At 50.0% G+C, this 24,469-nt stretch overlaps 1 protein-coding gene across 1 annotated transcript in view; it reads left to right on the forward strand.

Annotated features, from left to right (window-relative positions):
- Window positions 1–24,469, forward strand: part of COL15A1 (collagen type XV alpha 1 chain) — a 108,012-nt gene that overhangs the window by 62,560 nt on the left and 20,983 nt on the right. Inside the window, exons 12-27 of the mRNA XM_042912235.1 lie at window positions 1,002–1,061; window positions 2,475–2,567; window positions 4,073–4,198; window positions 4,770–4,832; window positions 10,865–10,900; window positions 11,324–11,464; window positions 11,669–11,737; window positions 12,552–12,587; window positions 12,693–12,776; window positions 14,297–14,362; window positions 16,332–16,367; window positions 18,909–18,971; window positions 21,227–21,295; window positions 21,406–21,441; window positions 24,061–24,114; window positions 24,216–24,275. Coding sequence (XP_042768169.1) covers window positions 1,002–1,061; window positions 2,475–2,567; window positions 4,073–4,198; window positions 4,770–4,832; window positions 10,865–10,900; window positions 11,324–11,464; window positions 11,669–11,737; window positions 12,552–12,587; window positions 12,693–12,776; window positions 14,297–14,362; window positions 16,332–16,367; window positions 18,909–18,971; window positions 21,227–21,295; window positions 21,406–21,441; window positions 24,061–24,114; window positions 24,216–24,275 — 1,092 coding nt within the window. The remainder of the gene's footprint in view (window positions 1–1,001; window positions 1,062–2,474; window positions 2,568–4,072; window positions 4,199–4,769; window positions 4,833–10,864; window positions 10,901–11,323; window positions 11,465–11,668; window positions 11,738–12,551; window positions 12,588–12,692; window positions 12,777–14,296; window positions 14,363–16,331; window positions 16,368–18,908; window positions 18,972–21,226; window positions 21,296–21,405; window positions 21,442–24,060; window positions 24,115–24,215; window positions 24,276–24,469) is intronic.

Here is a 24,469-nt window from a genome sequence, read left to right on the forward strand (position 1 = left end):
CTTCTGTGCTCCGGTTTCTCCATCTGTAAAACAGGGGTGGTGATGACTACCCCACACAGAAGTAGTCAGAATGAAATGAGGTGATGTTGGTGGAACTGCTTTGTCTGGTGTCTGTCACCACAGAAAAACAACAAACTCCTCCTTCTGAAGCAACAGTGAAGTTTATTGCCGAGGGGATATGCCCGCAGCAACCAGGGCCATGGCCCCCCGGGAGCCCCACATCCTGGGGAGGACCTGCTCAGGGAGCCTACTCTGGCAATAGGCAGCAACCTGGCTGCCTCTGGAGACTCTTTGTCAGCCTGCTGGTCCTGGTCCTCTGCCCTCCTCACCTTCCTCAGGGCTGAGGCCGTCTCCCAGGGAGGAGGGTGCTCTGGCCCTGGTGCCTCATGAGGCTGCCTGTGAGGACATTGGGGAGGGTGGTGTCCTCACTGTGATCTGACCTCCTCAGTGGACTTTAGATGCCACCAGTGTTCTGGGGAGCAGTAAGGGAGTCAGAGGAGGACATCATACCACACAGGTTTTGTGCAGATTTACCGTTCATGTTTCCATTCCTTCCTGGGGCTCAGGCCATTCTGACACCTTTTTTGTCAGAGGAGGCAGGCCTATAGGCAAGACAGGCTACAGGGCTGGTGGGAGGGGCAGGGCGACCAGGACCTGCTTCAGAGGGAGGCATGCTGGGCCTGGCTACCAGGCTCTGGCAGGACCTAGATGGGGGGGGGGGGGGGGGGGGGGCCCTAGGTGACAGGGTGGGGAGGGTCCCTACTGCCTGGTTATTTCTACCATATCCACCTACCCTACACATGTGGTGCAGAAACAAAGGGCTCCTGAGCCCAGGGTGGGACAAGGTGCCCTTGGGCTGGCGCATGAAAACAAAGCCTTCTTCACCCCTGCAGAAGCTTCATCTTAAAGATGAGTGGTTTCTACAGAGAAGAGGAGGGACAGTGGCGGGGGGGGGGGGGTGGCGGTGCCTAGCACTCCACTGACCATCTCGTTCTCTTTAGGGTGAAGCTGGGGAGGGGCTTCCTGGCCACCCTGAACCTGTCAGGCCTACTGCAGCCACGGTGAGACCCCCTGTCCAGGTTCCTCACACACACAGTGTTAAGGGACTGGGCTTGCTGACAACTAGCCACAGGCTAAGGATTCTACCTTTCTTTTATTTTTAAATTTTTTTTCAACGTTTCTGAGAGAGAGAGAGAGAGAGAGACAGCACAAGCGGTGGGGGGTCAGAGAGAGAGGGAGACACAGAAACCAAAGCAGACTCCAGGCTCTGAGCCTTCAGCACAGAGCCTGATGGAGGGCTTGAACCTGCAAACCGTGGGATCATGACCTGAGCCGAAGTCCGGCGCTTAACCGACTGAGTCACCCAGGCGCCCCTAATGATTCTACCTTTCAATCCAAGATGCCTCCAGTGAGACCTTGGGGCTTTCACCTCTATCAGAACCCTCAGTGAGCTCAGGAGCAGAGTCTGTTTATGTCCCATTCATATCCTGCACCCTGAAGGACCCACGCGTCTGTCAACCACGTCCCAAACAGCTCGTCACCATCCCCCCAGACCCGCTCCTCCCTCAGGATGCTCCTGTCTCTGGGAGTGGCACCCCATCTTCCTGGTCACCAAGACAGAAATCAGGAAACAACCTGCAGTGGCCCTCTGCCTCCCACACCCCATCTGGTCAGTCTACAAGCCCCGAGTCTAGCTGTGCAGTGCCTCCTGGTCCCTCAGACGGTGGCAGCAGCCACCCTGTCACTACCTCCCTTCTGCATGTGCACACCACTGCCGCCCCTCTAAACCCAGCCCAACTTCTTCTTGGAGCCTCTTAGCAGGTGCCCCACGGACGTTCCATGATTGAATTAAGGCTCTCCTGGTTCCTGTCTTCGGGAACTAAATACCAGAAAAGAGTTTCAGAAATTACCTTTGTTCTTTGGAGGAATTTGATGGCATTCAACAAGTATGCACTGAGTGTCTTCTTGGTACCAGATCTTATGCTAGCTACTGGGCATCCAGAGGTATCTCAGGATCGGGCAGACCCTGGGTCTAGAGTTTAGAGGGGCTGACAGACACACGCAACTGAGCTTCAAGTCAGGTGGCCCTACTATCAAATCGAGACCTTAGTAGAGGTTAGTGGGGAACACAGAGTAGGGAGAGATGAATTCCACCTGGAAATGGGGTAGGTAAGAGGGCTTCATGGAGGAGGTGAGAGTGGAACTAGGCCTTGAAGGATGAGTAGGAGTTTGAAAGGCAGAAAGGGAGGCTGAGAAGATGTGAAAGAGCATAGTATGTTTGAGGACCTATTGGCTGTGCAGCGGGAGGTGGTGAGGGAGGAGGGGAGCAATGGAGGGGGAAGTGGGAGAAAAGGCTGGAAGGAAAGTTGGCAGCAGCAGTTACTGGGCTACAGAATAAGGGAAGAGTTTTGGTGACGTGGCTGTCCTTGGAGTGGCAGGTGAAACCAAGTGGTGGGACTTTCTTCTCTCTCCAGGTGAGCGCTGAGGCCGAGGGCTCTGGCCTGGGCTGGGGTTCAGACGTCGGCTCTGGCTCTGGGGACCTCGTGCGCACTGAGGAGCTGTTAAGAGTAAGTGTGAGAATGACACTACCTGGTGCCTGGGATTGCCCTCTCGATAATCAGGAGGATTATACTTTCCCTCCACATTTGTATATGTTTGGCATTTTCCACTTCAGTCAGTTTTGTTTTAAGTGAATATGAGCCTTAGTTTATATTTAGGACCTCCACTTTCCCACTTGCCCCCTTTCCCTAGCATTCGGGGCTATTTCACAGCAAGTATGCCCATGACCTTCACCACTGCCTTGGCTCTGCCCCCATCCCCTTTACCGATGATACAGAACTGACTGCTGGCCTCTTCTCTAGGTAGCATTTAGCACTTGGCTTCCAGGCCCTTCTTGAAATCCTCCCTACCCTGATGCAACCCCTACTACCAGTTCAGACCACTCCTTCTCCCTCTTTGCTCCTGCTCCCCCAGCCTTCAGTCCAAGGTGGGCCCCCATCGTCCCTGGTTCCTGGGAAGCACCTCTCTTCTCCACCTGCAGCTGATGGCTTTGTTCCGGGGCCCCAACCTCCCCGCCAGCCCTTCGTCTGAGTCCCAGTGCTGAATCCCTACCTAGAACACTCCACTCAGTTACCCATCTGCCTCCTCCTCAGGATAGGGAAGGAAGGGTTCTGGACTCGCTGGATAAGTGGAGTGGGAGTCACATGGGTCTTCCAGGCTGGTGGGATCAGCCAACCCAGCCAGAAGCGAAAGAGACTAGTACACTGCAGAGTAGTATATAACCCTTTTAATAAGGGTTAACAACAGGCAGTTTTTGACCACTCTGCCAGGTAATCAGAAAACTAAGTTAGCTAGAGCACCTCTGAAAATTCCAACTGATTGGATTTTTATTTTATATATATATATATATATGTGTGTGTGTGTGTGTGTGTGTATATATATATATATATATATATATGGAGAAAACATGCTATAATGGGCTCAGAAAGACTTGGGTTAAAATCCAAGCTTTTCTAATAATTAGCCATGAGTGGGTGAGCTCAAACCAAGCCACAATATCCTACTGAGCCTTAGTTCCCCATCAGCTAAGTGGGAACACCAGTCTCTACTTGCAGTGTTACTGTGAGGAAAAGAGAGAATGGGTGGAACATATATGTTCTGATGTTCTGTATATGTTTATCCCCTCCCCCGCTGTTTCTTTTCTTTTCTTTTTTCTAATAATTTATTGTCAAGTTAGCTAACATACAGTGTATACAGTGTGCTCTTGGTTTTGGGGGTAGATTCCCCCGACTCATCACTTACATACAACACCCAGTGCTCATCCCAACAAGTGCCCTCCTCAGTGCCCATCACCAACTTTCCCTCTGTTCCCCCCCACCCCAAATCAACCTTCAGTTCGTTCTCCACACTCAAGAGTCTCTTATGGTTTGCCTCCCTCTCTGTTTGAAACTATTTTTTCTCCTTCCCTCCCCACCATGGTCTTCTGTTAAGTTTCTCAAGTTCCACATATGAGTGAAAACATATGATATGTCTTTCTCCCCTGCTGTTTCTTAACAGAGTATCTGCCTTTTAGGGTCCCCCAGGTCCCCCGGGCCCACCCGGCTCACCTGGGATTCCAGGAAAACCAGGAACTGATGTTTTCATGGGACCCCCTGGATCGCCTGGAAAGGATGGAGCTGCTGGTGAACCTGGGCCCCCGGTGAGCCCCTGGGATCATTTCCCCCCTCTCCGTGGCCATGAGACTTCCTCTATCCAAGGAGGGGTGTACAGACCCCATACCCCAGCATGAAGACTCATGATAAGAGCGAGCAGCTAGCTAACATTTGTAAACAAAAGTCCTCCTCAGCTGAGTCATTACTAAGGCTCATAAGAAGCAGAAGCCGAGAAACACACCATCCTATACACTGTTTTGCAGCTTTATCTTAGTATAGGAAATGCAGGCTCATGGAATCTTGGAATTATGGGATATCGAAGTGCTGGGCCTGGGGCAGGGGGTCCTTAGAGACCCTCTAGTCTGACTCAACCTCCTGTTCCCCCTCAGAGGGGAAAATGCAACCCAGAGAATGAAGGACACTCGTCCAGGGGTACACAGTCAGCAGTGGCCATGCTGGGGCCAGGGACCAGCATTCCACCCTGGACCAACACAACCCTCCTGGACCCACTGGCCTCACCCGCTCGGTCCTCCCAGCCCTGGCCTCCTTTTCCAAGAAAGGTTCATGCTTGATTCTTATCAGAGATGTTATGGGCTGATTGTCACTGATGTTCTCCAGGGCCCTGAGGGACAGCCTGGACCCGATGGAGCCTCCGGCCTTCCTGGGATGAAGGGGGAGAAGGTACGGGCAGGGGGGGTTCCAACACATGGGGGCCACCAGGCCCACACTGCCTGTCTCTGACCTCTGGGCCTGTCCTTGCCTCTTAGGTGAAGGACCCTTTCTGATCCCCTCCTAATCCTCTCTCTGCTGGATGTTCCCATCCCAGGGCTCTTGATGCCCAAACCTGAGCTCAGCATCTCCAGCTTTAGTGAATGGTGCTGCCATCTACCCAGTCACGAGGATGCAAAGGCAGAATCTCTAACCCCTCCTTCCTCTCTCTTCCTGCCGTGCCCCACCTGTTGCTAGGACTGGCCCGCCTGACAGTCACCTCTCTTGCCTGTCTCCACCCTGATCTGATGTTCACCTCTCCTGGCCCACACGATGGCATCAGGCTTCTCGACAGCGTTCCATCTCCCCACCTGTAACCCACCTTCTGCCCACCTGCCGCACCTGTCCATCTTCCTGCTTCAGGCTCTCTCCAGTCACAGCCCTCTCCACTGAGAAGGCACCGAACCCTGACTGTGTGCAGACCTGCCTTCCCAGCTCCATTTCCTGCTGCTCCCTCACGTGGCTTCTGGGTCAACCAGCAGCACTACTGATGTGCTGTGGGCATGCTCTTCCTGGACAGCCCCCTGTCCTTTGCACGTGCTTTCTCCCCATCTCAAGTGATCTTTCCCTTTTCTCATCCTCCAAGGGCCAGTTTGGATATATCCTCTGAGAAGCCCTTTTAGACTCCCTATTAGCAGAAGGGAGCCCTCCTTCCTGCGCTTTCCGTTAGCACGGTATTTGTTCTGCTGGGACTCCTCTTAGCCAATGTTAGCTTACCTGTGCCCCCACCCCTCCCCTGACAAACAGCACTAGCACTGTCTGTGTGTCCTTAGTTTCTGGCTCAGGCCCCTGTTAGCGTTTGGTTAGCGAATCTGCTGCTCCCTTCACTCTCTTCATTCTCTGTAAGCCTGTCTCTCTTCGGTCTGCAAACCCCACGTGGTGCCTTGGGGGCGGGGTTCCTGCCCCTACAGTGTTCCCATCCGGGGTTGATGAGATAAGCCAAGTCCCCTGCAAAGGAGGGCAATAAAGATAAGGTAAGCCTCCGTGTGGTGATACAGGCAAGCATGAGTTTAACTGGGGTTCAGAGGAGGGAGGGTCCCTCCCAGCTGGGATAAGGACCAAGGTCTTCTGTGTACTCCACGGCATGAAGTCGTGGAAAATGTCAACTCCCTAGACACCACCATCTTCACGGAACTGATTTTCCAGTTGCCGACAGTTCTCAAGTGTGTTTATTTCAATTGAAGCAGTAACTCGATTTTCGCGGAAACCTCCTTTCTCAGAAAAAGAAGAAAGAAACGGTTGTCAAGCTGTATAGAACTCTCTCTACAAGTACCGACTATTTCATAAGAAATTAGATTCTTCGGGAAACATCACAGACCCACACTGTTCCTCCCTGTCCTTCTTGCCAGCTCTCCTGCACCCGCCCCCACATGCCCCTCCCTTGCTCGTCTGGCATTTAAAAATACCCGTGCCCACATCCGCATGCTGACACCAGAGTAAGCACACTCTGCACTGTTCAGGGGAGCAGCCGTGCACAGGGTGGCAGGCTTGTATAGGATGATTGTTGGAGATCAATTACATTCCCCACCTCCACCCCCCAAAATTTGCTGTGAGTCCTAATTCATTGCACTATGTGCATAAGATGCTTTCTGGTCAGGTAAAAGCAGATTCTAGAAGGACTTGGAAACTTACATCTGGAGAGCTCAAAGGAATCATTGCAGATGACATTTACCTAAAAATAACTTTTAAAAGCCAAAAGTAAACCAAGGAGCATAGTATGGATGTAAAATAATAGAAATGTACTACAGAAAATGAGCAGTCTCTGGGAGGGAACCCAGCATAAGATCCAATGATACAGCTGATCCTTGACTCCCCTCCACAGTATCTGTTCTTCAGGCTTGCACACCTCCAAGGGACTCATTTCTTGCCAGGAAGTGCCTTCCGCAGTTGCATGGATTCTTGTAAGGAGATCTTTTCTCATGCTGCTCAGAAAGCAGCCTCCTTCTCACTTACAGGGCGCATAGACCAGTCTGGGCAGTTGTCTAAAGGGGAGTTTTTTTTCCCAGAGAATGAGGTCCAAGCTTATCTGACTGGAAAAAAAAAAATATTGTCATATATAATCATTATTTTCAAATGTAGGATTGTCATCAAAATGTGGATGGTCTTTAAGAATTCTTGAAATAAATAGTTTATTTTATGTTGAGTTCCATGATAGGAGTACTCCTTAATATATTTTCCCAAAATTAAGATGAACAGCTACTCTGAGATCTTTAGCCCATGAAGGAACAGGCGAAGAGTATCCTGCTTTCTCAGCTACTGAATGTTCCTGGAAAGGATGCTGAAGAACGTGCCGGAGACACGTCTCTATGACATTCCTTTCTGCTTTTTGCATTGCACACTGTGACAGCCGGATCTGCGGCACACATGTAGCATATTTACTATTGTCACTCTTTTCCTTCGTTCACACTCTGAATGATTCATTGTATTCTTCAGTGTCAAAAGGTGCTGGGACACCGAGGCAGAAAAGAGCTTGTGTTTTGACATTTTCTTCTGTGTCCAGAATTGCTGAGGGACATGGAGCTCCCCGTAATGGGCTTTGAATGATCTCACTGAGCCACCGAAATGTCAGTGTTGGGCCTTATAAAGCAGATTCTGTCTTCCCCATGGGATGAGAAGAAATGCAAGTAATTCATCATTGCCTTCCCTTTCTCTGTGTAACCCCAGTTTGGTTTTGAGCAATTATCTAAGTCTTACACACTAAAAACAGGGTGCCCCTTAAGAACCTAAGCAGTGGGTACATCATAATCAGGTGTCAGGATATTTTCCTGACTCCTTCTTTTGTGAATCCTCAGAGATTCTCCCATTGGAGGCCCCCAACCACAGTCCCCTGATGTAGGGCCATATCTCCTGTGGTTGACCACTCCTGGCCACCAGTTCCCTTTGGTCCTCCCCTCTGCTCAGAACTCACAGCTGGCTCCATTCTATGGAACCCACATGCATTTAACAAGGATCCAGTAATGGTTTGGAGCTCGTAACAGCTTATTTCAATTAAAAATTCCAATATTGGCCCGATTTCCTATTTCATATCTCCTTTAACAATCAGATGTGTTTGGTACAAAATCAGGATTATGGGCCTCCATAAAACCAAATAGACCAAGGTCAATTGTAATTGTAACTAATTGAAGTTATCGATGGAACGAACACCATGAGCAAAAGTGACAGACAGCCACAAGGCAGTAAGTTGTGCCATCTGAGATACCACAACAGAAAACGACAATCCATGTATTTATTAGGTTTTTTGATGTTCCTGTATGTTGAAGTCTAATAATGTCCTTGGCAAATCTGATAACTATAATGAGCAGAAATTTCTAATGCATTCTGAAGCATGATTTTGTAGCACTCCTGCACCTTATTCTTTTACAGTATTTCCCTTGTAGAACTGACCTCTCCACACTTCATCTCCACAACCAGACCTGCAGCTTGGCTGGCTGAAATTGTAAGACACACAAGCCTCACACTGAGGAATTGGATATAGGTCTGCCATTATCATTTTGGGAGCAGAGTCTTTGCTGACTCTTGTAATTGGAGTTTCCCAGTTTTCACTCTATCTGTTCGTGTAAATTCCAGTTAAGATGAGCTCTCCCATCCCCAAGCTGATCTGCTCAGATTCCAAAATGGTGGCCACCAAATCTGTGAGCCAATGGAATGGGTCTAAATACTACCTTTTTGCATGTACAAGCTGGATAAAATCATCTGCTTCTGAGACCGGTAACTCAAGGTCCAAAATATCTTCTAGACTTCCTGTGAAACTGCTACAAGACATACTCTTAATTTGAAGAGCTGGGAAGGCAATTTAAAAAAGACAGTTTTTCACTTTCCAAACATAATTTTCTTTGACAGGCTCAGCTGGCAACACAACAGTAAGGTTTTCAGAGAATAGAGTCCAGAAGTCAAGAGATGAAGCTAATTTGACTTCTCTCTCACAATTTCCCTGTGATTTGACTTGTTACTGGAAAGGTGCATACGGTTGGCACTTCCTTCAAGGACAGATTGCGACAGGCAGCAGATGATGGCGCGGCTGGTCACGCCCAAGAAATGTAGGCGCAGGAACCGCAGCCTCCAGATTAGGCAGCAGAACCGGAACCCGATTGTTTTTGTTTCTGCCCATGGTGAATGGTCACAGGTAGTTTCTCCTGGGTCAAGTGGGCAGGCAGAGAAGCCTCTGAGCCCAGCCACCACTGCTTCCTTCGCCGAAACACCCCTTCCCCTCCCTGCACCTGCTAATGCCCTGGGCGACTGCAGCCTGATTGTGACAAGGCGCATCTCTTGTTATTCAGCCCTTACAGGTGACTTCCTTTCAACAGCTAATGTATTTTTATTTCTAAGGTCTCTAATTCATTCTTTCATATAAGCATTGTGCTTATTTCATAATAATTTGTCCATGTTTCATGGCTGTAATAGCCTCCCTTTTCTCCCTGAGAATATGTATTGTACGCTTAAAGTCCTGATAAGGTTGTGTTCTTCACGCTCCTTCCTTGGGCATACATTCTATTGCCGGCACTGCTGCCTGTCTTTCTTAAATGTTTATTTTTATTTTATTTTATTTATTTTATTTTTTATTTTTGTATGCCTCTCTTTGATAGTGTTGCCCTCCCTCTGATATGTGTTGTTTCTTGCTCGTGTGTTTGCTTTCAAAGTTGGAATCTCTCTTTGGTCTGTTTTCTGCCTCTGTTCATACAGATTGTTGAGGAGTTGGGCAGCGGCTACTTCTGAGGCTTGCAGGTTTCAGTGGGTTTCAGGATGGGGGCAGTGGGTGTGCCATCAGGCAGGGCACCTCAGCAGCTGGTCTTAGGAGTTTGGGGTATCCCTGGATCTCCCAGGATTCCCTAGCCACTCGGGGCTCTGCCCAATGCCCTGGCTCCAGTAAATAGCTCTTATTGTTCTAGGAGTGGGGGCTGGGAGGTGAGGGGGAATGGGCAGGGCTGGCTGGCTTTCCTGCTCCAGAATTTCGACCTATCTGCCCATCAGCACCACACCCTGCCCCTCGCTTCCACCGCCACTTTGCAGGATACTTTTTCCCCTGTGCTTTCTCTCCACTACTGAAGTCTGTGGCTTCAGCTTTCTGTATTTTCCCTTTGGTATTCCTCACTATTTTCAGATTCAGTATCATTCACCATCTTATTTTTGAGCATGTTATTTTGGAACTAGCCACTTTGTCCTTCCTATGGATTTGATATTGGAAGGGCAATCCAACCTAGAATAAGAGGGGACTGGGGAAGGGCACAGCCTTAGATGGTAGGTACATCATAATCGGGTGTCAGGATGTTTTCCTGACTCCTTTTGTGAGTCCTCAGAGTTTCTCCCATTGGAGGCCCCCAACCACAGTCCCCTGATGTAGGGCCATATCTCCTGTGGTTGACCACTCCTGGCCACCAGTTCCCGTTGGTTCTGCCCTCTACTCAGAGCTCACAGCCGGCTCTATTCTGTGGGACCCACATGTTACACCCCAGAAAACCTATTTTGTGGCCCCCATTAGGGGTATACATGTAACCTGCTTTAGAGAAACACCCCCCAACCCCATCCTGGGGCCACTCCAGCCAGCCTTTTGTCTTTAGATATTTCCGGAAGAAAGCCAGTCACCAGTTCACAATTCTCCAAAAGTCTAGGGAATACATATCAAGTTTTTGAAGCCCCTTTCTTGGCCTCAAGTAGCAGACCTATCTCTTTATTTCCGACATGGGAGGGGTGGGGTAAGGGACCCGCCAGTACACAGATAATTCTCCAAGGGAATTCTTCCTCTGCAGTCTCTCCCTGGTTAATCTCCAACTTCTCCTTTTTACTCTTAAGGTAGGTAATGAGCTAAGAGTTGAAAAATGGATTTTTCAAGTCAGCTCATCTAATAACCTGTTACTTGAAAGCCTCTAATTCTGCATTTTCTTTGGAATATACCTACTGAAATATATATTAATTGGGCCTTTTTCTTGCCTTTCTTTTTTTTTCCTCAGGGAGCAAGAGGGCCTAATGGGTCAGCCGGTGAAAAGGTAAAAGAAAAAAAAAAGGAAGAAAAAGAGAAAGCTTTCTTATTCTTCCCCTTTCTCTGGGTTTACTGTAATTGGACTGCTGAGTATATAAGCATCGGGGAGAGAAACACATCTCTCAGATGTGTTCTCAGAGACAAACACATCTCAGGAACTGTTCTGGGACCGCAGACCCACTAGAGAGGGAGGGGGAAACCACTTGCTCCTTTCCCATGCCCTCCCTCCGCACAAACACGTGCACAGGAGCGCATCCGCTTGTCTCCAAGTGTCAGCAAGACCGTGGTTTCTGTACCTGGAAGCAGTGCCCATCAGAAAATCCATCAACCTCATTTAGTTCAAAGAACGATTTCCCAACTCAGGCGTGTATGTTACTCCTTTTACCAGCGACCCCAGAGCTGCACAATCAGCCCGTCCTCTTCCTTACAGGGTGACCCTGGCAGCAGAGGCTTACCAGGACCGCCGGGGAAAAATGGACAAGTTGGCGCTCCTGGGGTCATGGGACCCCCAGGGCCTCCTGGACCCCCAGGGCCCCCAGGCCCTGGATGTGCAATGGGACTTGGATTTGAGGTACTCCCCCACCCTTTTTGTGGTTAAAGAACAATGGGCACCAGGGGCTGTTGGAAAAACCAGCTAAGAGAATGCGGGTCCGAGGGCAGAGGCTGTGTGTGACTCCCCACTGGGCCCAGCCAGCTCCAGGTCCCAGCTCCACACCTGGCACATGCATGTGCTCTGGAATTGGATGTGAAATTCTCATTCTTCCTCCTTCTCCAGGATACTGAAGGATCTGGAAGCATCAGGCTGTTGCATGAACCCAGGATCTCTGGACCAGCGGTTTCAAGTGTAGGTTGAGTTTTGAAACGTTCATTTTGAGGATTGTCATATTGTCCTGCTGGAGTGGGGAAGCTGTGGGGTGCTGCCGTGGCCCTGTTCCTTTTGGTAACTCACCCTCTCTGCACCTCCAGCTTCCAGCCATGCAGCGGGGAGACTGGGTGCTCTTTACAACCTGTTTCTTTAAGGAGCAGCACAGGAGTTTTGCACAAAACGTCATAGGGGAAAACTTGAAAGTCATCTTTGTCTCTCTCTCTCTCTTTCTCTCTCTTTCCCTCTCTCTCTCTAGTCCCTTACCATCAAGCATGTCTGCTTCATTGCCTCCTACCTGCTGCCTCATTTCAGAACCCTGTGCTCCCAACAAGTGCCCCTTCCCACTGCGTCCAACCCTGGGGAGATGTTGTCCCTCTTCTGCAATGATTTCCTGCTCTCAAGAGGACCAACCCCCAGATCTCATTATGTTTGTCAAATGGGACCCAGAGCTAAGCACGCCAGCCCAGCAGAAACAGAGCCTCGAAGGGACAAGCAGCATACCCCTCTCTGTGGTTAAATTAGACCTTCCCTATCCTCCAGATGCAGAGGGCTCTGAGAGTCAGGGTTAAGAGGACACTCACCCCATGCTAGGAGAGAGCCTCCGTGGGTGTTCTTCCTTCTGATTCTGGAAGGGGGATTTGCCCCACATCTTTTGCTTCCCGGGGCAAAATCCGTGTGGGAGCTGAGGGAGAGATGGCAAGATGTGAGGATAGATGAGGAGTAAACAAAGTGAAGAGAAGAAAACCAAAGAATGTGTTTGATTGTTTGTTTGTTTGTTTGTTTGTTTTACCAGGGTCCCAAAGGAGAAAAAGGAGACCAGGGGCCCAAGGTGAGGTCACAGATCTGAGGCGGGGGTGGGAGAAATTTCCAGCCAGCTTCTAGGAGCATTATCCATGTACAATGAATTTTTTTCCACTATCACTGTTGTATCCAGGGTGACAGAGGGATGGATGGAGCCAGCATTGTGGGACCCCCTGGGCCCAGGGGGCCGCCAGGGCGCATCGAGGTCTTGTCCAGTGTGAGTACCAGCCAGGTTGGAGCATGACTATGTATTTTCTGCCTTCGCTAAAGGGGAGAGAAAGTTGTCCACAACTTCAGGGATGGTGGTTACACAGAAGGCATGTAGCTGGCATCTGGCATTGGCATTTCCACCTACCAGCACACCCCTTGTGTCTGCTCCTGCCCCAGTACCACGGTTCTCTCACACAGCACTTCCAGAATACTCCTCTTATTGGCAGCATCTGCAGTCAAGAGAATGGCTGTGACAGAGAGGCAGAGGAACATAAGTGGGAGAAGAGTGAGGAAAGATGTTTTGGGGTATGTGAAATTAAGGAAGCCTTTCTGGAGGAGGTGTCTTTGAGCAGGGACTTAGGAGCTGAGAAGGATCTTACCAGGTAGGCACAAAGGACAGGGCTTCCAGAATTCAGATGGCAGGCACACTCTGAGCCACAGCACAGAATAGGAAAACGTGAGTGAATCCAAGGCACAGGAGGCTGATGGGTGTGGAGGGTGTAGAGAGTGGTGGAAAACTGTAGAGAAGGCTGGGGTGTGGGCAGGGAGCAGAGCAAGGTCCCCTTCATGTTAGAGCATCACACTGGTGAAAAACTGTGGCTCTTCTGAGACAAGTGATGCCATACTGGTAGATGACAGAGAGACAGAAAAGTCCCAAATAACTGGGGAAAAAAGGATGCCTACAGTTAAAAAAAAAAAAAAAGTGATTACAAATATCCAGGGTGGGTAAGGGTGTGGTGAAATAGTGAGTCTCATATGCTTTGGTAGCAGTGTAAGTTACAAGGCCCCTTTAGACCACTCTTCAGCAATCCATTAAAACAAAAGTGTCCATACCCCCCAGTTCCATGTGGAAAGACATCCATGCTCCATTGTTGGAAGAAGCAAGTTGAAGAATTCTACATTCAGCCTGATGCCGTTGATGTAAAATAGGCACACGGACACACACACTGTCAACGCTGCATGCTTTCTATGGAGATATATATGGAAATATATGCTTTAAAAATATGTGTGTGTGTGTGTTTAAAATTTTAAAAGAGAAGACATTCATAGATGGTGCAATTTTTTTATTTTTATTAAAAAAAATTTTTTAATGTTTATTTATTTTTGAGAGAGAGAGAGAGAGAGAGAGACAGAGTGCAAGCAGGGGAGGGGCAGAGAGGGAGAGGGAGACACAGAATCCGAAGCAGGCTCCACACTCTGAGCTGTGTGCACAGAGCCCAACGCGGGGCTCGACCTCACGAACCGTGAGATCATGACCCGAGCCAAAGTCAGACGCTTGACCGACTGAGCCACCCAGACACCCCATGGGTGGTGCAGTTTTAAGGTTAATTGAAAGAAGAAAGTCTACAGCAGCTCAGCGCTGTTTCATAAGGGGTGGGGAGGGGATGGATGTGCTGGCAGTGAGTTTAGGGTGTTGTGTTTGCCTCTGCTCTGTGGTGCTGGGGTGACTTCAGTTAAAGACTCCCTGCCAGGAACAAGGTGGAATGTGCTACCCTCTGTCTCATTGTCTGTTTTCTCTCTTTTCAGTCTTTGGTTAACATCACCCACGGGTTCCTGAATCTCTCGGATATCCCTGAGCTCATTGGGCCTCCGGTGTGTATCCACAGCTGCCCTAGAGTGAAGTTCTTCCCAGATACCCTGCTGAAACTAAGCTGGGTTGGTTTGGAATCTTCTTAGCTCCTGAAGCATGGAGCTAGAATATGTCAGAATAGAATGGAAAAAAGAACTTTGCATTTCTGAGAAGTTGCTATCACATTAATTTGATCACTCGGGAAGTTTTGTGTCCAATGCAGTGGAAGCTTCCAGTCTCATGTATCGGAAGTATGTGTCATGGAAAGCAAAGAATCCTAAGTAACAAACCGATTGATGTCTGTGGGATGCCTTTGGCCTGCTTTTGTTTGCATATGATCTCATCTCCTAGAACGGGAAGAGCCTAGGGAGACCTAGCCTTGTGCTAATGGGAAAACCAGCGCACAAGGGGAGAACATGACCTGCTTTGGTCTTTCCAGCCCCCTGTTAGAGATCGGGACCACTTAGCAAAGCTGTAGTATCTCTGCAAGTCTGCAGAGTCGGCCTATGGCATAAGGAGACCTAAAAGGAAGGAAGCTCCTTCCTGCAGCCTGTGCCATAAATCCCCGTTGCACCTCCCAGCATCTGTTGGTGACAGCCGGAAAGAGAGGAAAGAGCTGTGGTCTTAGGAGCCCTGGGGTTCCAGCCCATGTCCACACACCACTCTGAGCCTCTGAGCCTGTCCTTTGACACTGCCTCAGCAGCCTTTGGGGCAGCTCATAAGAGGTTGGTGGATGTGAATCTGCTTTGCAAATGGCAGCACTTAGCGCAAGCCCACATGCAGATTGAGGCTTATACTTCCACAGCTGGGCAGCCCACCCACCCCTGTGGTCCCTAATGAGGTTGGCCTCCACCCCCAGCATCCATGTCCTGGGGAGAACTTGGCGCTCCCCCCAAGGCTTCTGCAGATATCTGGGACATTCTTCTAGAGCCAGCCTGTCCTGCTGAGGGGCCTCTGTTGGTGGGTACTTCTGCCGTCTCTTTACTACAGCCAATGGGGCTTCTTTTCCTTGGTTTCTGTAAAATCACTCAAAATACCCCAATAGTTAACCCCTAAAGCAAACCAGCTCTCAAGAAAAAGTCATCTCACAAAGGGTCTTGGTATTTCCCAAACAATTAGAGGTTTGGGGTTATTAGGCAGGTTATTACTAAAGGAAAATACCCTCTAAAATCAAAGATTCGGCATCTCTGTCCTAAGAGTCCCTGGGGCTTGTCTGCCCCATCCCTTCTCCCTCCCCACACCCCTAGAATCTGCCTTCCCTGCCAATCCCTGTCCTTCCTTTAGCAAATCCAAGGATCCTTTTCGTTCCTAATGAAGGGCCAGAATTTTCCTACTCAGAGGCCCATCCCTCCCTGAGGGGACTCAAGTCCCAGCTGGCACCCTTCTGCTTCCCCACCCCACTGTATATACAGTGGATTGAGAAACGTGTTGCTCTCCAGTTGTCTGTCTCTCTATGTATTCTGCCAAAGTCAGACATTTAATGAGCATGTGGGTACCTGGGCCGGCAGGAAGAAGATTCCCGGCCAATGTGGAGTGAACCGCACACTGTCTGTTTGTTCTTCTCTGAGGGAGAAGCACTGAGTCTTCCACCCCCAAATACCTCGGCACACCCTTTGGGCCCACGCCTCAGAAATTAGGGGCTGCTTCTCCAAGAACATGTATCAAGTGATTTCACAGAGGAGAAGGCAGACCCTTCAAATGCAGAGTCCTGCATGGGGGTGGGGTGGCAGTGGGGGCTCTGGGCTCCTGGGCACAGTTTCTGGCCCTGTCACTAACCAGCCGCGTGACTCTGCACGGTCCCTTCCCCTCTTGGGCCTCAACATCCTTGTCTGCAACATGGATCGTGAGACACCTTCCACCGTGGGAACATGCTTGGGTCTTTGGGAGCTGCTGGGAGGGGGTGGGCCCCTGAGGCACAGCGTTCCTGCTGGCTCTGGAAATGCTGCTGCTAACCAGCCTATTTTATCTTCGGTATTTTATCTTTGGTCACAGGGTCCAGAGGGCATACCTGGGCTGCCGGGATTTCCAGTAAGTACCACAGTAGCCATCTTCCCTCTGTGCCCTGGGGCTGTGTTCATTCTGTGCCTTCCACCTGGAATGCCATTCTTCTCCTTCTCTATGACACCATCTTGTTTATGTAACCTGCCCTGGTTGACCCTCACCTGGAGTGATCCTTTCCTCCTTTTTTTTTTTTTTTAATTTTTTAATTTTTTTTTTTTATTTTTTAAAGTTTATTTAAAAGAGACAGAGCGTGAGTGGGAAAGGGGCAGAGAGAAAGGGAGACAGAGAATCCCAAGCAGGCTCCGCACTGTCAGCGTGGAGCCCAATGCAGGGCTTGAACTCATGAAACCTTGAGATCAGAACCTGAGTCGAAACTAGGAGTCAGGACGCTTAACTGACTGAACCACCCAGGTGCCCCATCCTTTCCTCCTTTGAGTCCCATAGGCTTTATTTTCACCTCTGCTGTGATTCTTTTCTGCCCTTAATAAGTTATTCACACCCTTGTCTTTTTTTCTCGATTGTACTGTGAACAGCTTGTGGAGGTTGGGTCTTAATCTCTCTCCTGGTACCAGCAGAAACCAGAGCCAGTGGTTGGCTGCCTATGAATGTGAGGGGATGAGTCAAGTATACAGTCCCCGCAGATCAGTGTCCTAAAGAGAGAGGATGGGAGCAGTGGGGGATGAGGGGGAGCAATCACAGACTAGAAGCCCAACAATTAATAGTCTGTGTGCACACTATTGTGGCTTCCACCATGGAAGGTGAATATGCATTTCTGTATAGAAAGTGATCAGTTTTGTCTAAAAGTGTGAGCTTGTGCTTACGCTCAAGGCTCCAGCGTGAAATCTGCACAATTTCTCCAAGACGCTCCAGATCTGAAATGTCCTAATGCCAACAGCGTATGCGTTGCCTCCAAGCAAATGAAGGAGATTTAACAAAACTGTGACAGAAATTTGTTCTTGATGATGGAATATAAGTGATTTCTCTTTCTGTTTCTTTCTGTTTTTCTGAGCTTTTTACATTTTGTTTTTTTAATTTTTTTTAATGTTTATTTTTGAGAGAGAGAGAGAGAGAGCAAGCAGGGGAGGGACAGAGAGAGAGGGAGACACAGAACCCAGGCTCCAGGCTCTGAGCTGTCAGCACAAGCCCAACTTGGGGCTCCAGCCCGTGAGCTGCGAGATCATGACCTGAGCTGAAGTCGAACACTTAATGGACTGAGCCACACAGGTGCCCCTGAACTTTTTACATTTTGCAAAAGGAGCATATCTTGTCATGACACTGGCAGTACGTGTGAACGAGACCTCAGGAACAGGAGAGAGAGTGGCAGTCATGGAGAACACCTCTTTTGTTAAGAGGAGGAGAGGCCAGACCTCTGAGCTCCGGCCCTGGCTTGGCTGCTCCGAACCAGGGGCATGTTCCGGAACACGTTTTCTTCTATATGAGTAGGGCTGTGTTCCCGCGGGAGCCCCCAGGGCCACTTTAGGGAGTAAAGAGGGGGCCACAAAGTGGGATTCTAGGCCACCGACCTGCAATAAAGAAGCTCCATTTGACATATTTTATATATTGAGCTTTCATTCAAGTCTTTACTTGAAAAAAAAAAAAGGAATGAAAAGAGTTTCATTGCTAAAAAGTAATAACAAATATTTGAAAGCCACTGCTCTAGTGGGTAACTCCCCCTTTAACCCACAAGACTGCACAGGGACTTGTGAAAAGCTACATGGCAGTAAAGTGTGAAACACCTTTCTGGGGCAGACATCTGGCTGTGAGTCACTGTCACAGGTATATAGTGTTGGAGTTGAGAAGAGGTCACCTCTGGCCGGGTGTGCAGAACTTGGCTCTGCAGAGGGGTGGCTGGGCATTCCCGCAGCAGGAAGGGCGTGGGCGGAAGCGCGGAGGCAGTGCGCAGGGCAGAGAGGATAAGGGGAAAGGCTCACCTGGGTGTGTGATGGGGAGCAGGGGATGAGGTGCTGAGGCTGGCTGGGATGGGTTTGAGTGTCAGGCTGGGACGTTTGGATCCCATCCCATATGTGGTGGGGAGCCAGACGGGAAGCGGGAGTCCCAGGCGATGAACGGTGGGTGGAGGCAGGCCACAGGGTGGCCAGGAGGACCCATGGGGTAAGCAGGGGCAGCAGGACGAGGCTGTCTCAGTAGGGCCCCTCAGAGGAAGCCAAAGTTCAGAGGCAGGGGCCTCTAGGCCTCCTAGCGCTTAGTGCTGTCGTCTTTCCACCATACCACAATTCTTGCATCACTTAAAATTAAGAAAACGTCATGGCTAGTTGTGACTTCTTCCTAGCAGCAGAAGAAGCTCTTTTTTTTTTTTTTTTTAAGTTTATTTATTTATTTTGAGAAAGAGAGAGAGCTGGGGAGGGGCAGAGAGAGAGGGAGAGAGAGAATCCAAAGCAGGCTCCATGCTGTCAGTGCAGAGCCTGATGCAAGGCTTGAACTCATGAACCGTGAGATGACCTGAGCTGAAACCAAGAGTTGGACACTTAACCAACTGAGCCGCCCAGGCACCCCTAAAGCATTTTAATCTTAACAAACAACAAAATACCCTCCGATGATTCCTTTCAGGGCCCTCGTGGACCAAAAGGTGACACCGGTGTGCCTGGATTTCCAGGACTAAAAGGAGAACAGGTAAGAGGGACCCAGGTATTTAGTGGGATCATGCTCCAGAATTTGCTAAATATTTCAAATTGGCTGAAAGTAGCTTTTAACTTTAAAAAGGTTTTCTGAGATATAATTCACATGCCGCAAAATCCATTCCTTTAAATTGTAGAGTTCAGTGATTTTTAGTATATTCACAAGGTTGTACAGCCATCACCACTTCCCAATTCTTGAACATTTTCGTGCCAAAAAGAAACTCCATATTTAGTAGCAGCCACTCCACAGCTGTTAACTTTTATGATCTAAGTGGCCCTCCAAGGTGAAGGTGGGTCATGGTGGGGACATTGATTCTCATCATAGTCCCATGTGCCATGCTTTATCTAGCGACCTGTTGGGCACCCCCATTAGAGTGTGTGCTCCCTGAGGGCAGGGCCACATGCCAGTTTCTTCTCTATGGTCCCAGTACTTAGCATAGGATCCGGTGCACAAATGGCACCCAAGACATTTATTGGATAAAGGAACATAAAATTAATCAGTACAATAGATGCTAGTATTTAGAAATTATAAGTTGAGCATTCTGCATTTGGATGGCAGTCTTGGTCCAAAATCTTTGGAATAAGTATTTAACATGCAAAGAATATCCCGGGAACTCCCAAGACACGGAACGGACCTTTCTATCCTTCCGTATTTGCCTCTTAGAATTAACTTCCTGGTTGGTTTTTATAGATAAGGGGGAGAGTAACATCTATACACAGATTGCAAAGACTCTGGATTGGGTCACGAATTCATCTATCCATTTGTGCACTCATCCATCTTATATCCATTCCTAAGGATGTGCCAGCCGGGTTCCTATAGTAGGCACTAGGGATATAGAAGTAAGACATGAGGAACAGACATGCAGTTAGCCAACAGAAAGCATGGCCGTTGCTGTAACGGTGGTCTATGCAAGGCCCCTGATCCTTCCTTGAGAGGCACAGAGGGTGGGTATGTCTCCAAAAGGAGGGAGCATTAAGCTTCTGTCTTTTTGTTCTCCCCCCACCATTCCACACTGGCCCCCAGCAGAGGCTCCAGTGTCTGTTGGACCATAATTTTAGGGTGTAGGGAGTTCAAAGGCTGAGCAAAGGGGTCTGCATTTGGCACCATGTGGGGTGATGTCTTGGGATGCTTTTTGCTGCCTTGGGCCTTTGACAAGCCGCCGCTGTGGCTTGGGAGGAGGCCTGGTCGAACCAGAGTGGCTCTTGCTTTAAACACTATTTTTAGAGGGACCTACGTGCCGTCGCCACCGCTAATTTCCTACCACCTTGAAAACTGGGATGGGCGCCCAGCCAGCTCTGCTCCAGCCCTCGCAGCAAACGCACTTTCTCTCGCTCTGCCTCTAATGCTTCTGTGCTTGTCCTTCTTACTGCTGCCGTGCTCAGGACTGCCTTTCCTCGCCAGTGCAGTGGTAAGATCCAAATATGAGGTGTGGGCTCAGGGGGACGGAGGGAAGAGGCCGCTCTGCTTGCTTTGGCACTGCTGTCCCGGCTGCTTCTGGCCCCGTTGAAGGGGGACTTTAGTGTGGTCCAGCCTAGCACCTCAGGGGCCAGCGCTGAAGTTTGGAGCCAGAGTGTTAGAGTGATATGGAAGGTCCCTCCACCTGGCCTTCTCTGTGCACACATATCTTCTAGGAAGCCTCCTGGGATAAGTAGATGGCTCTGCTGAGGACGGGATCTAGGGCAAGATTGGCCACCTGGCTACCCATCTCCCCAGTTCCCCAGCATCTGAGATAGCTTTGTCTGCTCAGGTTTGCACAGGATCCTGGAGTCTGGGGACAGAGTTCCACATGGAGACACGAGGCCTCTGTGTTGAGAGAGGCCTCTAATGTTCATACTTTTGTCTCTTTCCCAATTGCAGGCGTTTTAACAAGAATAAGGATTGTTAGGGAGGCAAGCCACCAAGTAAATTAGGAGCCAGAGGTTCTCAGAGGGGTGCTGTGTAGTAAGAGGTGGGGAGGACCTTGTCAGGCTGGTTCCTGGAAGGTCGGGGGGTGAGGATGTAGATCCATCGGTGTGGGAGCCCTTGAGGCTTGCAGGACGCCCACCTGGACTTGTGTGTTGAGGGAGTAACCCAGAGAGCGAGTGCTCAGGTAGGAGGCCCCTGCAGTTTGTTCTCCAGGGACAGGTCATGTCCGATCAGCGGGACGGCAGGTACGGGATCGGGGCTGCAGGACCACAGGCCCAAGGGAGCCTCTGGATGAGGCCGTGAGGAAGAGACCCGATTTCATTGAAAGGTTCTCTGAATTGCAGGGAGAGAAGGGAGAGCCAGGTGCCATCCTCACCGGGGACATTCCTCTGGAACGGCTGCAGGGGAGAAAGGTAATCATGTCACCAGACCCTGAAGGCACACATCCGCTTCAACGCCCCATGTTTGTTCCTGGCACCGACTGTGTTCCTCTGAATGACGAGTTTGTATCTCCCTGCTTTAGGGTGAACCTGGTGTGCATGGAGCCCCCGGACCAATGGTAAGCCAGACCATCTCTCAGCTGGGGCTGGACTGGGGGGCTTGAAGCATTTCTCATACTTTGGCTGCGTTAGATTGAGTTGTCAAGTTGTGAAAATAGCAAGGGTGTGGCAAATGTATGTGGATTAGGGTATGCTAATTGTAGTCCAGTGAAAATCTCAGTGGGTTAGCACAGAAGCAGCTTCTCACTCTTGCCAAGCCCATGGTCGTTGTTCCTAGGTGGGCATCTACCCCAAGCAGTGACTCAGGGACCCAGGATACTTTTATCCTGGGACTCTGCCGTCTGGTGGTTTCCCAAGCCACACTGGCATCTTCCAGCTCTGCAGGCTGAGGCTGGGGAGGGGAAAGAGGTCATGAAGGATGATGAACATCACTTTTAGCACATTCCACTGGCCAGAACTCAGAAGTATAGGTTGGCTGTGTGTCAAGGAAGGAGAGGAGAATCGACTGGTGCCGACCACTCGCGGGTATACCACATGCTTGCTAGCTGAAGATTGCCATTGTCCAAGGAACCCCTCAGAGGAACCCCAGAAAGTCTCTCTTGTTTCTTGGACCTAGTGTCTATGAGGCCTTGGGCAAGTCCATTTCTGTCTAGGCTTCTGTTTTCCCATCTTACAGAGGGTAGAGGTACAGTTAAAGGTATCAAGTTAGTACTAGATGATATGATAGGGCCCTTCTTGGCTTACTTGCTCTAGGAATCTGTAACCCATTTGGGCTGCTGAATGGTTTTTAAGCTCCCAGTTCTCTCAAGAATGAACTGCAAACCTCTCTGTCATAGAGTCCTCCCCAAGAACAACAACAACAAAATTCAGGCGTAAAATGTCCACTGTGGGTCAGACGCTGTACTGATACCTCACACAGACCATCTCATGTCAGACTCACTGCTCTAAGGGGTATCAGAATTCCCAGTTTATAGACCAGGAAATGGAGGTCAAAGAGAGTGAGTAACTTGCCTGCTGTCACACAGCTTGTAAGTGGTACACTGGGGATTTGAGCCAAGCCTGTTGGAGTCTATATCCAGGTTTTCCCCACTGACCCCAGTAAACATTTCTTCTAAAGCATTTTGGCCTGGAGATTTGTACATGGGGTTTGTTTGGTTGAAGCTGGACCTCAGGCCTGAGGAGAAGGGACCTCACAGACACATGTCCTTGACGAATGGCCCATAACCTCCAAGTTGCATCCCTCAAAGGACCTTCTGAGGCCTTTGGCCCCTTCAGTCGGGCAGAATGGGTGCCCTGCAGAGGAGAAACCGTGGGCTAAGACAGACTGGGGGAGTATGGTGCTAACCACTGGTGAATCACTTACCAACATCCAGTACCGTGGAAATATTCCAGGAGTTAGCAATGGTGGCCAGCACGCGGCTTCAGATGGCCATGTCACTTGTTCCAACCAAAGCCCAGTGTGTGCACAGCTTGCCAAGCTCAGACAGCATGGGAGACCTTCTTCTCCTTCGCATGATGATGTCATATGGGCTACTTGTGGCCCTCATGACTGGTATAGCTTACAGCACCTTTACAAGCTCCCTAGAGCCTTGTTACTCGTGGCTCCTGGATCAGCATCATCAGCATCACCTGGGAGCTTGTTAGATATGCAGAGCCTTAGGCCGCACCCTGGACCTGCTGGGTCTGTGTTGTGACAAGATCCCAGGTGGCGCCTGGGCACACTGACGTTTGAGAAGAGCTCTGCACTAGAACATACCACCAAGTGGCCTGTGCCCTGTTACTCCTTCTGTTCTTGCTTTTCTATCTTTAGGACTATTGTGGGCTGGGTACTTTACATACAGAGCCCGTTTTAACTCAGCTTTATTTGCCATTTTCCAGGGCATGGCTATATCTGTTAATGTCAGCAGGAAGAAGGGACTTGGAGACCCCAGGCTTAAACTAGTCATTCCCCTGGGAGGACGGGGCAGACCCAGCTACAGAAGTAGGAAAGTGTAGACTGGAGGCAGAGAGTGTTCTGGGAAGAGGTAGTGTGCATTGTACATATCCTGGATGCCAGAAGGCATAAGGGTTCCTGCAGGAGAGTGGAACAGGGCAGTGGCTCTAGAAGCATGAAGACATAGAAAGCCAGCACTGGAATGAATAAGGGTCCACAGGTCAAAGACTCATCTGAAGAATTGAGGTGCCAGGCCAAGACTCTGGTCCTGAGAGACAGGTGGGAGCAAGGCAGGAGCCAAATCCCGGAGCAGGTTCTCAGGCTGGGCTAGCATGAGAGGCGAGGCAGGGCTGCGTTATTCCGACTGGGACGTAAGACCTAGGGCAGAGGTCCGTCTTCTAAGCTACCCCAGTACCTAGCTACCAGGGGGCTGTGGCCCTGAGCTACTGCCTCTTGCTCCTTCCTTAGCCCTGACTGAGAGGGTGGGGTCCAGAGTCTTGGGTGGGGTACAGCCTGCAGGAGGCCATGGAGTGCAAAGGGGTTGAATTGGTGGTCCCAGCTGAGAGCAGAGAGGTTGGGAGTCAAGGTTCCAGGCAGGTGCATACTTCATAATTGCCCGTTGTCCTCCCTCCTCCCTGCCCAGTGATTCATTCTCACCACTATCATGAAGGCAGGCCAGTGCCCCTCATCGCCCTGGCCCTTGACTATCTCTTCTTTTCTAATCTGATACTTGTTTTGCCTCTAGGGGCCCAAAGGACCACCAGGACACAAAGGAGAGTTTGGCCTCCCCGGACGACCCGTAGGTGTCGCTGTTCCTCAGACTGGATGTGAGGGGAGGACACGTGGGCTGGGCCAGCTGGCGGTCAGTGGGTTTACTAAGGCATCTCCTGTGGGTTGCAGGGTCGTCCGGGACTGAATGGCCTCAAGGGCGCCAAGGGAGACCGAGGGGTCATGATGCCGGTGAGTGAGATGACCAGTGCCCCAGCCCCCCACTACCTGGGGACAGAGCCCTGAGTCCAGTGTCCATGGGGGTGGGGGGGGGCGGCTAAGAGAGTACCGGGTCCAGTGAGTGGGGCTTGCAGACAGAATCTTCAGGAATGTTTGTCTCCTTCCTCCATTGCCACTTCCAAAGATCCTCCAGCCCATCCCTGTCC

This window comes from Panthera leo, chromosome D4 (genome assembly GCF_018350215.1).
Source record: "Panthera leo isolate Ple1 chromosome D4, P.leo_Ple1_pat1.1, whole genome shotgun sequence".
NCBI classification, from domain to species: domain Eukaryota; kingdom Metazoa; phylum Chordata; class Mammalia; order Carnivora; family Felidae; genus Panthera; species Panthera leo.